General features: G+C 38.3%; 1 protein-coding gene across 1 annotated transcript; it reads left to right on the forward strand.

The window, feature by feature from the left end:
- Positions 1-14,007: 14,007 nt before the first annotated feature.
- Positions 14,008-15,184, forward strand: LOC112198831. The gene is made up of 3 exons (XM_024339934.2): positions 14,008-14,168; positions 14,417-14,542; positions 14,852-15,184. Exons 1-3 carry the CDS (start codon positions 14,055-14,057, stop codon positions 14,996-14,998), a joined length of 387 nt encoding a protein of 128 aa, XP_024195702.2. The 5' UTR covers positions 14,008-14,054; the 3' UTR covers positions 14,999-15,184.
- The last annotated feature ends 1,924 nt before the right edge of the window (positions 15,185-17,108 follow it).

A 17,108-nucleotide genomic window follows, 5' to 3' on the forward strand; every position in this document is an offset into this window, starting at 1 on the left:
AAAGAGCTAACATGTCTTGCACGAACAAGTAAGCATTAAGTAGCCAATGATGAGTTAGTCAAATTTACTGAGGATCTTTTTTCTAATGGCATAATTACACTAAAATAGAAGTCATCATCCACATTGTCTTACAATAACAAATAAGTACTAAGTAGCCAATAATGAGCTAATAAAGTTCACTGGGGATCTTTTCCTAATGACATAATTACACTAAAATAGAAGTCATCATCCATACTGAAATTTAAAGTTAGCTAGCATGTCTTACACGAACAATAAGTATTAAGTAGCTAATAATGAGCCAGTAAAGTTTACTGGAGACCTTTCCCGAATGGCATATTCACACTAAAATAGAAGCCACCATCCACTGAAACTTAAAATAAGCTAGTGTGTCTTGCACGAACAAGTAAGTACTAAGTAGTCAATAGTAAAGTTCAACGGGGAATCTTTCCCTAATAACATATTCATACTAAAATTGAAATCATATATCATTCACATTGAAATTGAAAGTCAGCTAAGTACTAACATGACTTATACGAACAAAAAAGTACTAAGTAGCTAATAATGAACAAGTAGAGTTCATTGGGAACTTTTTTCTAATGACATATTTACACTAAAATAGAAGCTATCATTCACATTTAAAAATCATTATTGTCTATTGAAAAATTTGGGATCAACAAAACAAGTATATATATACTTTCAAAAATTAATTTCCTCATGTGCAATATATTGTATTCCATATTAAGCAATTTCTTTTCAGATATCAACTTCCCAATCAATTTAGATATCTAGGTTTTCAATCACCAGATTTTATGAGTTAAAATTACGATTTAAATACATTTTCTTTCCATTTTTGTGAATCCAATTTAATTTTTGACTTTTCAAATTAACTTGTTAATGTAAGATAACTAATCTTCCATTCATTTTATTACATTTATTTATTAAAAGATTTAAATATTACTTCAATTTACCAGATTTCATGGATTATAATTAGGATATTAATATATATATATATATATATATGCACACACCACATTAATTCTCCATCGAAAATATATAAATTTTTTGGACGAATTACACACACACACACACACACACACACACACCCATACTTTTTTTTGAATATGTATAATGAAAAAAAATTCAAAATAATGAAAAAGAAAGAAAGGAAAAAAAACCAAACAATATTTTTTTAGAAGAAAGTCAAAATAATTTAGAGCCGTTATATATTCAACAACATATATATATATATATATATATATTGACGAATTATAGATATATATATATATATATATATATATTCACAAAAATATATAAATATAAATTTTTTTAGACGAATTATATATATATATATAATAAAAAAAAAAAAAAATAATGTATCTTTTCTAGAATAAAGCTAAAATAATTTAGAGCTATTAGATTTTGAAATGATAAGATAGTCTTTTTATTCAAGAATGACATGACATGATTTGACAAATTAGTCAGGTGTATAGGTGACATGGCTTTACACCTAGGATTGAGGCCACAAATCTTAGGCCTCATTGAGGCACTATATCATTGCGCTTTTGTTTAAGTGCAGGCCAACGTTTTACAGGTTTTACAGAAAGAAATCGATTGAGGATTTCTAATCGGTTATGTATCTGGCAGCATTGTTTAGTGCCACGCTTTGGCTCTACTATGGCATGCTGAAGCAAAATGCATGATGTGCTTCTCATCACAATCAACACCTTTCGAAGTGTGATAGAGACTGTACATCGCCATGTATATTGTTTATGCAACAAAGACTTCAAGGGTACGTATGTTGCTTAAATTACATAAAATATAGACATATCAAGTATCAAGATTTGAATAGCTTCCTTTGTTAATCATTTTCTAATAACTGATTTACTATTGTTGAATTTGATCGAGTGCAGAAATTCACTATCAAATTACTCGGATTTAGAAAATGGTAAGTTGTTTTACAATTAAGTCCTCAACTAGTCCTCATTATAGCGGTCTACTCATGCATACATAAACATCTAACGGTTGATTTGCAGTAACGTAATTAAAATGTGGGTCTCCCAAACCGTTGATTAAAAAGTCCTCAACTAGTCCTCATTATAGTGGTTCTCATTAGAAAGACTCTCATATATTGATAATGTTTCCAAATTTATATTAAGCAATAATACAACATGTGTGGCAAGAAACTTTTTTCCTATATATAAAATGAATTTCTCTCTTTTAATTACCTAATTATAACTTATTTGTCCTTTTTGTAAATGTAGGCATAGGTGATCCGCACAAAAAGTGTTTTAAGTGCCGCGATGTGTTTTTGTGATGTTATATATATATATATATATAACATTACAAAAACAAAAGAAAATTAGATTTGAGAAAAGCTATATATATAGCATAATTATTTATCGAAAGCCCATGTAATCTTAGGAAATATAAAGTTCTAAGCAAACAAACCGATGCATAAGATGAGGAGCATATAGAGCACTAGTGAAACTACTCATGAATTAGCCATGTCTAATACTCAAGAGAAATGGTATGAAATAAAATATGTTGTAGGAAATGCAGACAGTGTGGAGAAACTTCAATCTACTAATGCTTAGATCTTCTTCTTCTTACAACAAATCTACTATGGTTTTTGCATATTTATTGGCTTTGCCCGACCCACGTATGTCCCTTAATTCAATACTACGTTTTAATCTCTTATACTCCTATATTCTGGTTATTTGTGCATTGTCTACCATTGGAATAGTGGTTCTCTAACTTTGCATCAATTTTGAAGCAATGGCGACAATGTTTTGGAATTTGTAAGAATGCGTGGCTACATGTAAACCCTTAACAACTTTGACTATACTAATGATTTGTTTTGTTTTGTTTTATTTATAGTTTTTCAAATTTCTTCTTCTTTTCTCGGGGACTTCCAACATCCCTTCTTCTACCCGCCTTTCTTCTTCATACGGGAGACTAATAGCCGAACTGTGGGGGTTCGTGCTCACTCCAAACTTGGAGCTTGTAGAGTCCTCCAAACTTAGAGTTTGTTGAGAAGAAAACGATCGACCACATACATCGTCGTTTCGATCTAATCCAAAACCCCTCTTGGAATCGGATTTTCTTGGAAGCGACTACGCTCAGAAAATCCCTAATTTCTTGGAAAGCGACTACGCTCAGAAATTATATAGTTTTTCGTGGTAGCCTTATTTGCTCCGAAACTAACCCTATTTTCTTGTTGTTTTTCAGGATGAGTAACCTGAACAAGTTGAGCTTCGCTCCACTAGAGACAACAGGCGCAGGATACCATAAGTGGGTTCGTGATGTGCGCCAGCATCTTAAGGCTGATGGGATCCTGAGTACGATCCAAGAGCCAAGTCAGGACGTGCGTACTCCTCAACAAGCTGCTGCTTTTGAAGCAAATAGAGCTACGAGAGAGGCAAATGAAGCTAAAGCCATCATTCTCATGACAAGGCACATGAATGACGCGCTCCAAAATGAGTACCTCAATGAGGAAGACCCAAGAAAACTATGGGTGGAACTCGAGTAGCGTTTTGGCAACGTCCGTGATTCCCTGCTTCCAGACTTAGAAGTGAGATAGCATAGCCTCCACTTCTGTGATTTCAAGTCTGTACTTGACTACAATTCAGAAGCACTTCGTATCAAGTCTATGATGGAATTCTGTGGACAGAATATCACTGATACGATGTTGATCGAGAAGACTCTCTCCACCTTCCCCGTCTCTGCATTGATGATAGCCAAAAACTATCGGATTGATATCAATGCTAGACGCATCACAAGATTTCATGAGCTAATTGGTTCCATGAACGTAGCTGAAAAGCACGACAACATACTTGTGAAGAACTATAACTCTAGACCCGTGGGAACCAAGTCAATTCCAGAGTCTAATTATAGTCGCGCCCCCAAGGGAGGACGCAAGGAGCGAAACCCTAAGAGTAGGGATAATTCTGGACGTTCTTGTCCATATTCTCGCCCTAAAGAGGAAGGAAATCGCCAAGATAGGCGTGCACGGAACCGTGGAGGTAAACATGTGAAGAGAGAGAGAGGCCAAGCCTCCGGTTATGGTGGTAACGCCACCAAAGGCAATAACAGTCTACAAAATGCCCCCAGAGCGCCTCGATCAAGGGAACCTGACCATAATGATGCTTGTCTCAGATGTGGATCAAGTGGACATTGGGCAAAGAAGTGTACTGCATCCCAGAACGTTGCAAATGCATACAAGATGTATCGTGAAGCAAGGGAGGCAAATTACATGGAACAAGAAGATCAAGATGGGAATCTTGATCTAAGGGTGGAAGACTACAAGGATCAAGACCCAGAAACTGGCGATTTTGATTAAGTCTTTTTATTTTCCAAGAGATGTAGGCAATTGCCATATTACTTTTGTAGTAGATGCCAATGATATTTGTCTTCCTTCAAAGTAGGCGTACTCGATGTAAAAGTGATGTCTAGAAAGGTTTTGAGATAAGTGGTTCTTAAGCGAGCTTTGCTCCACCGACATCTCTCTACTTACCTGGTCACATTTACATTGGAATTACCGAAAGGAGTTAGACGACTACCATTGTTTTGCATTAACTAGTTTATTGGATTAGATTTTCTTTGGTTAAGAGAAACGATGATGTAATTCCATTTGGCTTATTAATAAAAGTTGAGTTCTTTTCTTTATGACTCCTTTTTAATTACGAGCTCTTTCTTTTAGGAATGGATGAACTTCAATGTCTTGTGGATAGTGCGACTACGCACACCATTCTACGACATAGGCAATTATTCTTAGAGATGTTGCCTACATATTCATCTGTGACTACGATGGCTGGGCCATCAAGTTTAGTTCAAGGACATGGAATGGCCCAATTCCTTTTGCCTAATGGCACCTTGATTAAAGTCACTGAAGCTCTCTACGCTCCTAAGGCGAATCGAACCTTATTGAGCTTTAAAGATATTAGAGCCAACGGATTCCATGCAGAAACGCATAGTGAGAACAGAATATAATTCCTTTGCATTACCTCTAATGATTGCGGAAGAAAGCGCATCTTAGAGAAGCTTATGTGTCAATTTAGTGGACTTTATGTCACTACCATTCGACCTATTGAATCCAATAATATCATAAGAGAAGATCTCTTAGATTCAGACACATATTGGCTTTGGCATGACCGACTAGGACATCATGGTTGTGATATGACGCTCCGTATACTAAATACTTCACACGGACATCCATTCTTCAGAGTGAGAAGAAGCAAGAATCGAAAATTGATTCCAGGACTTAGCAAGACCGCAACAATTGCAGCATCTGGAGTTGCAGCCGTCTTGGGGCGCCATAAGGCTGCCCACGTCCCATGTGATGACGCCATTAATGGCGCCAACCATGAGCATGACGCCATGGTTGTTCCTCCTAGTGGCCATGACGCCACACACACCAATTTCCATGGCTCTAACGCCATAATGGGAGATGTAGTCACACACTTTGCTTCTAATAGCGCTACGGACGCTCAGGCCCAACCAAAATCCTCATTGGTTGCTTCTAAGGCCCCTCGCTCTTTCTGCAAAGCTTGTTCCTTCGGGAAATTAGGACCGAGACCGTCCTACGCAAAAGATCCCAAAATACTCATTCCGTTCTTACAAAGAATCTAAGGGGATATCTGTGGACCAATTCAACCATCATGCGGACCTTTTAAATACTTTGTGGTATTGGTTGATGCGTCGACACGCTGGTCACATGTCGCGCTATTGTCTATTCGAAATGCTGCTTATGCTAAACAACTCGCCCAGATTATTCGTCTACGGGCTCACTACCCTGACCATCCTATTAAGTCCATTCGACTTGATAATGCTGGGGAGTTTACATCGAAAACATTCGATGACTATTGCATGTCACTGGGGATTGATGTCGAGCATCCAGTTCCCCATGTCCATACCCAAAATGGTCTCGCAGAAGCCGCTATCAAACGACTACAGATGATAGCACGGACATTGGTTATGCGCACCAATCTCCCTGTTTCTGCTTGGGGATATGCAATATTGCATGCAGCGACGCTAATTCGTCTACGACCCACTGCCACCCAATCTTACTATGCGTTACAGCTAGTGACTGGGTACGAGCCTGATATCTCGCACTTACGCATTTTTGGGTGTGCCATTTATGTGCCTATTACGCCGCCACAGCGTACTAAGATGGGTCCACAACGACGAACGGGTATTTATGTTGGATATGAATCTCCAACGATTGTCCGCTACCTTGAACCCTTGACAGGCGATCTCTTTACCGCTAGATTTGCGGATTGTCACTTTGATGAGACAGTCTTCCCATCGTTAGGGGGAGATAAGAACACAGATGTTCAACAGGAACGACAGGAATTGTCGTGGTCTGTCCCCACTATGTCTCATCTCGATCCCCGTACCGTATAGTCCGAACTTGAAGTGCGAAGAATAATCGAGCTTCAGAACGTAGCAAACACTCTGCCTGATGCGTTTTCTGATGTTGCCAAAGTGACGAGATCACACATACCTGCTGCAAACATGCCTGCAAGGATCGATGTCCCAAATACTGGACATCACGCCACTCCTGTGACATCAGGGGATGGCGCCATTGCCCAACATGGCAATGATATGGCATCTATGGCCGCAGGTCCCGTAAGGAAGCGCGGTAGACCAATTGGTTCGAAGGATACTCGCCCTAGAAAGAGAGCGAATGAGGCACAAACAAATCCTTTGATCATCGATACTCAAAATCCGTCCTATGAGAATGTTCCGGATTATGGTTATGTCCATGAGACATCATTGGGGGACGCCTCAATGTCAGAACCTATCCCTGAGAACGTAGAGATCTCTGTTAATTACACTAGTGTACATGGGACGTGGGAAAGAAACTCCATCATCATTGATGATGTATTCGCATATTCAGTGGCGCGTGAGATTATTGAGACCGATGAAATCGAACCACGCTCCGTTGCTGAATGCCAGCGTAGAGCCGATTGGCCAAAGTGGAAAGATGCGATCCAGGCAGAACTTGATTATCTAGCGAAAAGAAAGGTATTCGGACCAGTTGTACCAATACCGCCCAACACCAAACCAGTTGGTCACAAATGGGTATTCGTTAGAAAGCCTAATGAGAAAAACGAGATTGTAAGGTACAAAGCTCGCCTTGTGGTGCAAGGTTTCTCACAACGCCCTGGAATCGACTACGAGGAGACCTATTCTCCAGTAATGGACGTCATAACGTTCCGCTACCTTGTCAGTTTGGTAGTTTCCGAAAAACTGAACATGCAGCTTATGGATGTGGTTACTGCGTATCTATATGGGGATCTAGATACAGAGATATACATGAAGATTCTAGATGGAATTCAGTTACCCAAATCAAGTGGCTCTAAACCACGGAGCGCGTTTGCAATTAAATTGAAATGCTCACTATATGGATTGAAACAATCCGGACGGATGTGGTATAACCGTCTAAGTGACTACTTGATTGGAAAGGGATATGTCAACAATGAACTATGCCCATGTGTGTTCATAAAAAGGACAAGTTCCGGATTTGCAATAGTAGCGGTTTATGTTGATGACATGAAAGTAATTGGCACCCTTAAAGAGTTAAGGGAAACCGCTGAACACTTAAAATCCGAGTTTGAGATGAAAGATCTTGGGAAAACACAGTTTTTCCTCGGTTTAGAACTCGAGCACCTTAGAGATGGTATCCTGATTCATCAATCAGCTTATACTCAAAAGATGCTTAGGTGTTTCAACACTGATAAGATTAAGCCTTCAAGCACCCCAATGGTCGTCCGTAGTCTTGATCCAAAGAAGGATCAATTTCGTCCAAAAGATGACGATGAAGATGTGCTAGATGCGGAAGTGTCCTACCTAAGTGCAATAGGCGCATTATTGTACTTGGCACAATGCACAAGACCGGATATCTCATTCGCTGTGAACTTACTACCTAGATATAGCTCTGTGCCTACACGACGTCATTGGATTGGTATTAAAGATATCTTTCGATTCCTAAGTGGTACGATCGATATGGGCTTGTTCTATCCCTACAGAGAGAAGATGGATTCGGACCCATCAAGTGCCAGGGACGCCACACATGGTGGACCGCGTTCCCTCTCCCCGTCCCAAAACGATATAAGTGTTTTGAAAGGTTTTGCTGATGCTGGGTACCTCTCCGACCCACACAAAGGTCGCTCCCAAACTGGTTCTATTTTCACCATGGGGAAGACCGCGATATCTTGGAGGTCTACAAAGCAGACCTTAGTCGCTACCTCTTCGAATCATGCAGAGATTATTGCTCTTCACGAAGCAGTTCTTGAATGTATTTGGCTTCGATCCATAGTTACGCATGTTCGAAGCAATTGTGGTATGAAGTCTACCACAGATGAGCCAACGAGCATTTATGAGGATAATGCTGCTTGCATTGAACAAATGAGGCAAGGCTACATCAAAGGCGACAACACCAAGCATATATCGCCCAAATTCTTCTACAATCAGCAACAACAGAAGTACCTCAAGATCAAAGTAAACCAGGTTAGATCTAAGGACAATGCGGCAAACTTGTTTACTAAGTCATTGCCCAAATCCACGTTCGAGAAACATGTGGCAAGAATTGGCTTGCGGAAATTATCTGAACTCCCATTATCGTAGTCATCAGGGGAAGGCGCAGACATCAGGGGGAGATGTCTGCATGTTCACCTCGAAACGTGAAGGGTGTGTTGTGCTCTTTTTCCCCTTCGACCGAGGTTATTTTTGTCCCACTGGATTTTTGTTACTCGGCAAGGTTTTTAACGAGGCAACTAGAGAAGCACCGCGTTTGGGCAACACAAGGGGGAGTGTTCAAGGAAAACCTAATTTGTGTTTAGCCCAAACTCTAGGTTACTTGACCTAGTGGTAATAGGATTTAATTAGAAGGATCTACAATCCTAATCAATGTAGAATTACTTTCCTTGTATGATTGAGATTCTATGCATTGTAATCCTCTATATAAAGAGACCCCTATTATCAATGAGAATACATAGTAAATTCCTCTCAAATTCAGTTTCTCTAAAACAGCTATTTAATTTATTTTTTTTTTGGAGGGTAATCACAATCACCATTAAAAGTAAAAGATTTATTACATTTATACAATAATGAAAAGTATATACACATTATACAATACAATTACCTCAAGTTCAAAGAAAAGTAAATCCCTCATTTTTGTCGATCATTCCAGTTTTATTAATGTAACTTTTGGTATAGAAAATCCTAAAGACCTTCAACAATGTATGCTATATTTTAAGTTAAAATAACTAAAAAGGTGATATATAGCTATAGATTTAACAATTTTTCTCCAGCAATAGTAGTTATTTAAAATATCTTATCAACTCATGAAACTCTTGTCTGTATAAAGAGAAAAGAAAATAGGATATAGAAATATAACTATTCAAAATTCTTAGCTAAATATAGCTACTTATTTTACCAAAATTTATATTTAACTTTAATTTAGCTACTCTATTGGAGATTCTCTTAGCTTATTTTTTATAGTTCTAATTTGAAACATCTTAATATTTTAAATTTTGGTTTGGAACATCTTTGGCCGTGTTAATTGAATATTGTTGAAGGAAATCATAATTTAGTGTGCCTAGTCCAAACAGGTTTATGTATCCTAATTGGAATAGGGGTAGATTCTTTTAGATATCCTAGTCTATATTAAAATAGTATTCCTTGTACTCAATGGTATTATACTTGTAATTCTCTATAAATAGAGGCACTCTATTATCAATGGAATACAACAATAACATTTTTCTTGAATCTCTCTATCTTCTCTCTTTTCCGTTTATTCTAAAACATATTATCAGCACGAAGTTCTAACCCTAAATCAAATTAAAAGCCAAAACTCTAGGAAAATCTCAAAACAGTTTTGCCCATTAGCCTCACTTGCACCTGTCCTTGCCTAATACAGTGCCCCTGTGCCTTCTACCCTCGCCTACCCAGGCGGCGCCCACACCTGCATGCCTAAGCACAAGCTTGTTTTGCACGTATCTGGGATTGAAGTTCGACGGCTCCTATTCTAGGATCGAAAGCACCTTGCAATCCTAGCTTCATCTTCAAGAAATTTTCTCCAAGTAAGTTTTCAATAAAAGTTGCTGCTTTCATTTAAAGTCTTCTTTCTGCATATGGGGATTCTAATATTCCTTCTTCTACCTTCCACCTTTCTTATAACGTGGGATAATTGAGCCGAACTGTGGAGGTTCATGCTACTCTGAACAAGTTGTTCGTAGAGATATTAAAAATGATCGACCACTAAACATCATTGTTTCGGTCTTATCCAAAACCCTTGGAAATTAATTTCTTGGTAGCGGTTTGCGTTTAGAAATTTACTTTACTTTCGTAGAAGAATTTAAAGCTTTGAAATACTAGCTCGAATTCGCCCAATTGGACACTACTCAAGTATATGGTTAAAAATAACCCTAGAACTTTATGGATTGCACTTGAAGAGCGCTTTGAGAATGTCTAAGACTCTCAACTCTCAGAATGGCACGAGAAGTGGAACAATCTCTGCTTTGCTGACTTTAACTCCGTGCTTGATTACAATTCGGAAGACCTTCGTATTAGATCAATGATGCAGTTCTGTAATCAAATTATTACACAAGAGGAATTGATTAAGAAAACTCTCTCTACCTTCCCCGTCTCTGGTATGATGGTAGCTAAGCAATATCAAATCGATAACTTCCCAATTTCTCTACAAAGTATAACTTAATTCTCACATCCTACATATATAACTTCCAACTTTCTTTTCCTCTCAAAAAAAAAGAAAAAAGAAGTTGCTTCATACATGCATGTCACGCCCCTGATTTTACACACATGAAAATCGATATATATAACCCCATAATTATATATGCGTGAACGTCCAGTCATCAATACAAAATACCTGGAATCTTTTTCCCTTTAACTTACACAGATATTGATGCCCTGAACCCTCAAAGTTAATATACACTCGTCCATAGAGTTATATTACACAAGCATACGAATTAAATTGTCAACAACAAAATAAAACGTAAATACAGCTCAGAGTTAACTATACAACGGAAGTCCTTATCGACGGTAAAGTTAAAAAAAAAGGCTTCCTACCGTAAAGCTGCAAAGGCGCTACCTCAGCTTCAGCCCCGATTATCCTAACCTGCAGGATTAACCCCTACACCGTTTGAATAGTGTACCGGGTTGCCACACAACAAACCCGGTAAGCTTTTGCAAGCCCGTATGAGTAACTCAAACCACACACAACTCACGCCAAAAATAAGGAAAACAACTCACGCTTTGATTCCTTAAAACACGAAATAAAGGAGAATAACTCACACTTTAATTTCCTTTCAAATCGAAATAAAAGAAAGCAACTCACACCTTGTTTCCTTTTAAAACGAAACATAGAAAACAACCCGCACTTGAATTCTATCAATAAAACATAGAAAGCAACTCACACCTTGATTTCTATCAATAAAACATAGAAAGCAACTCACTCCTTGATTTCTATCAGTAAAACATAGAAAGCAACTCACTCCTTGATTTCTATCAGTAAAACATAGAAAACAACTCACACCTTGTTTCCTATCAAATGTACCATAATCGTACCATAGAAAGCAACTCACACCTTGATTTCTATCAAAACGTTAATAAGGAAAACAACTCACACCTTGTCCCCTTAAAAACCATTAATAAGGAAGCAACTCACACCTTGTTCCCTAAAAATACGTAATGTCATGAGTTGTAAATAACCAATTCCCGTTACCCCATGAATTATCTATATGGCAGACAGATTAGAGCTCTAACTGAAAACGTAACCACTCGTCCGGCCGAAGACGTGGTCACCTGATATTCTGCCCAAGGTCTCAGACCTTCGATCCTCGGGCCGCAATGTCCCTTGGAGCAAAACATTAAAGGAGTCGCATTGGACCCAAAATGTTACACAAATCACAACGCTTTTGAAAACAATCGAAATCAACATTTCCATAATTATTGTTTTCCGAAAAAGCCATAACACAAAACAATAAAAAACATCAATTCAAGCCTATTGTTTTCATACCCAAATCTCAACACTTTTCTCAAATCTCAACGCTTTTCAAAACAAATCGAAATCAATCATTTCCACAAATCATTTGTTTTCCAAAAGCCACACCCCAAAACAATAAAAAGCATCATTTCATGCATATTGTTTTCATAAATCCACAAACCACCAAAACATATATATTTCACGTAAACATATATCTACTAATACATGAATACGTATGTATATATATACATCCCATAATATATATACACACACACGTAATCATCTACTCTAAAGTGCCACTAATACCATCTATAGTTTGCAGTTAACTAAATAACTCTCAAAACAATAAGGGTATTCCCGTTCGTGAAATGAACTTCGTGAGATTACTCACCTCGAAACTCCCGCTGCGTCTTCTATACAGAACCGAACTAACACTATCACCAACAACTCGTCCAATTCACCTTTAGAAGCACCTAATCACCAATGATCAAAATCAGTAACGATTCACATTTGATTTAAGTCCGAAACCCTTGTTTTGAACTAAAATCCCCAAAGTGGCGCCAATCGAGGCAAAACCACATCCGAGACCTTCCAAAGTCTCTGGAATACGTCCACGATCGATGTGACCAAACCACAAGTCGATCGGACGCTCAAATCCTCACGGATAGAATAAATCGATCGGTATGAAACTGCAAAAATCATAACAATTCCATACGAACTCCAAAATTTGCATATTATATATCAAAACGCTCGTATCAACGAGTAGAACATATATAATACCAAAAACAGTTCCTTAAGTGGCCGGAACACCGCCGGAACGCCGCCACAGACGGAGGCGCACCGCCGCCGGCCAAAACTCAATATTTTACAAAACTCCTAACATCAAAGTTCTTCATCTAAGCATGCTTGTGAATACTCATAACTAGCTCGAAGTCAGAAAACAAGACTAAGGGATCGAAAACTACCTCACAAGCCGTGAACAGTGATCCCAACTGAGTTGATCGAAGTTTCACGTGAATCGATCCAACCAAACACCATGGATCGATCAGCGAGCTTGTTCTGAACTCAACCCAAGAAGCCTGAAGTCATGAGGTCGCCGGAGTTGTGTTTTCCGGCCGGGTCCGAAAACACAAGGCTGCACCACCTTGCAGCGCCGCCGTGGAGATGAATCGGCGCTAGAGAGCACCACAGAGACAACCAGACGGAGGAGGCGACCCTGCTGACCAAGTTTCACGGCCGGAGACCGCCGCAGTTCGCCGGAAAAGCCGGGTCGGGTCGGCCGGGTTCGGGTCGGGTCAGTCGAAAATCTTCGACTCTGAGGGCGCGGACGAGAGAGAAGAGAGAGAGAGTGTATGGTTTCCGGAAAAGGAAAGTGGAAAATGAATATATTTTCTGATTTTTCCTATATATACTAAAATGGAAACTTCTTTCCATAGCCATAACTTCCTCATACGAACTCCGATTCTCGCGTTCCACATATCCACGAACTCGTATCGACGCGCTCTACAACTTTCGTGAAGGAAGTTTTCGGAGAATCCCAACGAATAAAAAGTCAACCTTTGGCAACCCCCCTAAAACCATATTCTTCAATTAATTATTCGCCCGAAACACTTCCGCTCCATCCACGAGCCACGAAACCGTCCAATAGTTATAAAATTAATTCCGGAAAATAATTGTGAATTTCTGGGGCATCACAATGCATCACGTGTCAATAAAGGCTAGTATATACATCGCAACAACATCAGAAAGCTAAGGTGATCGAACATATTCTTAACAAGAATGGAACAAATTTAAAAAAAGAATACGTGTTTGCAAGAAAAATGCACTTGATCACAATCACCAGTTACATATCGACAATAATCTACCACAACATACATAGGGATAATATTCCACCACAAAATAGAGAAATGTTCTCTTTGTTCGACATTTTTTACCGCTTGAAATGTGGTAGTTACTTCCTCTTCCAAGCATTATATAACCAACCTTGAGCATGACCACGTAAAGATTTAACTACCTTTGCAAGTGATCGTCTAACCTAACACACACAATGCAAAAGATGTTAGCTTTGAACCTCGCTGCAAACCTCTCCAAATCTCTTCTATTCAAAAGAATATCCGATCATACTAGAGTGTTTGTCACTTCGGCCACAAGACCTTTGCAAGTTAGTTCTCTAAATTCCTTGACAATATTTTGCATGGTAGAATGTTGTAGTAATTGTGCATGGTTTCGAATTTTTTTACGATATTTTGCAGCTCGCAGCAGGCACGATTTGTTAGCGAGATACATTATGAATCCTAAGACAAGGAGTTTCAAAACAAATGGTTCATTTATAGAAATTAATTAAGATCCGCATTATGTTGGTAGATATCCTGCTCAACTAATTCCTGATGGTAAATTAATTGATCACAGTCGAAGAAGGAGGACGATGCAGCTGACAAGACAAAAGAAGCAGCAGATGCAGTTAAAGATGGAGCTAAAGAAGTGAGACAGACTTGCGAATTCATGAGGGACACCGTAGAAACCACTGCCAAAACCGTAAGACACTCAATACTACTATTTCTTAATTACAGGGAGAAGTAGTACGATTTCAATGGTTCATTTTCTGTTGGAGTTAACAAGGGGAAAAAAATTTAATTAATATTTTTTAGCTAGCACCTTAGTTGCTAGGTGATGATAGGGTTTAGGGTCGAGTCAATCTATTATAATTAAGAGCTCATTTAGAAGAGATATCTTTCATGGTACTCCCTAGCATGACATTTTAAAATGTATATTGCACATATTGAACACTTTCATTAGTAGCAACCAGTTTGTTGAAATTAACTTGCGAGTGTTTTGGGAGATTAGATGGGCAAAGCGACCAAGGAGGCGACGGAGAAAGTAACAGAAACAGCAGAAACCATCACAGAGAAAACAAAGGGCACCGTTTCAGGTGCATGGGGGATGGCCAAGAATACTACTGAGATTATCAAGGACAAAGTAATGGGCAAGTGAACATCAGAGATCGACCACCAAGAACAGCAGCAACTAATAAGTTAATTCATTTAACCAACATTTCCTTTACGTTAATTTGTACTTTTCGGTATATGACATGCGAATATGCTAGTGATGATTATATTATTTGCATAATAGCATTGTACGATTACAGATTTACAGTCTTCGAAGGTATTTGGCTAAGGATCTCGCATGTTGTCTTACACTTCGCTCTTAATCTTTTTTTTCTGAGACTTTGAGATCTAGGGACTTCATCATCATCCTTGTCAAGCCAAGTGTTATTTGACGTTCTTTTCATGACTAAGAGCTAGGCAGAGCTTCATGTAGTGTTGTAACACAATTAGAATGAAGATCCCGGAAGCTATCTAGAAATTAGTTCAACAAGTATTCATCACTCTTGTAACAATCCAATTAGTTCAACAAATTTGAAGTTAGTTCTTTGCTAAGAGGAAGGCCGGGGTTCCAACTGTGCCCCAAATTTCAATATTGTACAAAACTATATGTCTAGCTAGCTAGCTAGAACATCAGCTAGCCCTTGGGACTTGGGAGCAGGGACGGAGCTAGTAAACACAGACACAAATAGTTTAAAAGGGCATTTCTGCAGCAGCCTTATATAAAGATCAAAGAATACATTTACTATTTCAAGTTTGAATTGTGCATTCCAATCTTGAAACCTTTCAAACCTCAGCACAAAGGTGTTACAATTAAGTTATTGTTTGTGACGAACTCCCGTAACAAACTTGCTTCAAGTATACCTCATCATCAAAACATTATTTGTTTATAGTTGGGTTAAAGACAAGAACTGGCTGGAGTCCCTTTTCTCATTTGTTACGTTACAGAATCTGTAAAATTGCATCTCAAACTTAGTTCTTACCTGAGGGACTCATGACACCATTGTCAAAATAATACATTGTAAAAATGTACGTTTCCTACCGTCCAGTTAAAAGCTATTTGTATTTTACTCCAAGTATATATGCAGTACTGAGATAGCAACATATACAGAGACATCGGCAAAGAGTGTAAAACCTAAGATTTGTTTCTCTTCATGTTCATTATTGCCTAGACCGATATAGCTCAAGAAATCACACACACTCTTCATCACTTACCGTAGAAAATAATGAAAAGTGAAGAATCTGCTTGATAATGGGTTCCAAACTCAAAAGCTATCTGAAGCATTTCTTAATCATATTTAATTTTAGTTCATTTTCTAGTTTTATACAAAACTTTATCGAAGCTTGTCAGAGTTCTTCAAGGCTCCTCAAAGAGCCGGTATTGTTGTCCTAGCCTAATTGTATGCGATTCCAATTGTTATTCATGAGTCTAAACTCTAAAGCCTTATCTTCTGAAAAGAAAAATGTGATAGACTGAACACATCACACATGGTAAGTATTGCAAGGTTTTAATCACCAGCTACCAATACAGTAAAAGGTACTGATCATTTTTCATCAGCTAATCTGGCAATCGATCTGCAGTTGATACTTAAAAGGTGAACTTGCCTGTTGGATTAGCTACACATAGTTTAGTCTTTGTTAGTTTGTTGTATACCTTGTTTCTGTATGCAGGTTTGTTCCTAAAGACTGATCTATCTGGGGCTTTGCTTCTCCAGAGAAAATATGTTCCTGTAAAGAAAAATGACCTTCTTTCTGTATATAACTATATATCTATTTATAATTTAGCAGGACATGTTTCTATTTATACGTTATATCTCGTGTTCATCTACTATTTCCCCTCTCAGTGCATTATTGTGTCCCTATTGTCAAGCACTCAAGCCCTCTGTCCAGTGCCTTTTTCTTGTACCTAAATGCTTCAAGGTTATATGAACATCTCGAGCTAGCAATTGTTCAAGGATATCAACAGAACTGTCAAATTGGCAAGAAAAATTAAAGTATCAACAGAACTGTCACGGCAGTCAGTAGCCAGTTCTGTAAAAGGAGGTAAAATTTACTTCTTTAGTCACCAAAGTTCACCAACTCCTGGGTATTAATGAAACTAGATTCTTTTCTGAACTGAACAGCAAAGCTTCTCTTGTACACTGTGAGCTACTATTTAGCATATGAACAATTATTTCAGGACAGGCAACTTCCCTAAAGCAGAAAGAGAGCCTTTTAGA

Source organism: Rosa chinensis, chromosome 4 (genome assembly GCF_002994745.2).
Source record: "Rosa chinensis cultivar Old Blush chromosome 4, RchiOBHm-V2, whole genome shotgun sequence".
Classification (NCBI taxonomy): Eukaryota; Viridiplantae; Streptophyta; class Magnoliopsida; order Rosales; family Rosaceae; genus Rosa; species Rosa chinensis.

Bases quoted from the DNA above. Each gene is read 5' to 3' on its own strand.
- LOC112198831 (XM_024339934.2), top strand. From the start codon at position 14,055: ATGCAAAAGATGTTAGCTTTGAACCTCGCTGCAAACCTCTCCAAATCT. The intron at 14,169-14,416 runs GTTAGTTCTCTA...AATTGATCACAG, and splicing joins CGGCCACAAGACCTTTGCAA to TCGAAGAAGGAGGACGATGC. The intron at 14,543-14,851 runs GTAAGACACTCA...TTGGGAGATTAG, and splicing joins TAGAAACCACTGCCAAAACC to ATGGGCAAAGCGACCAAGGA.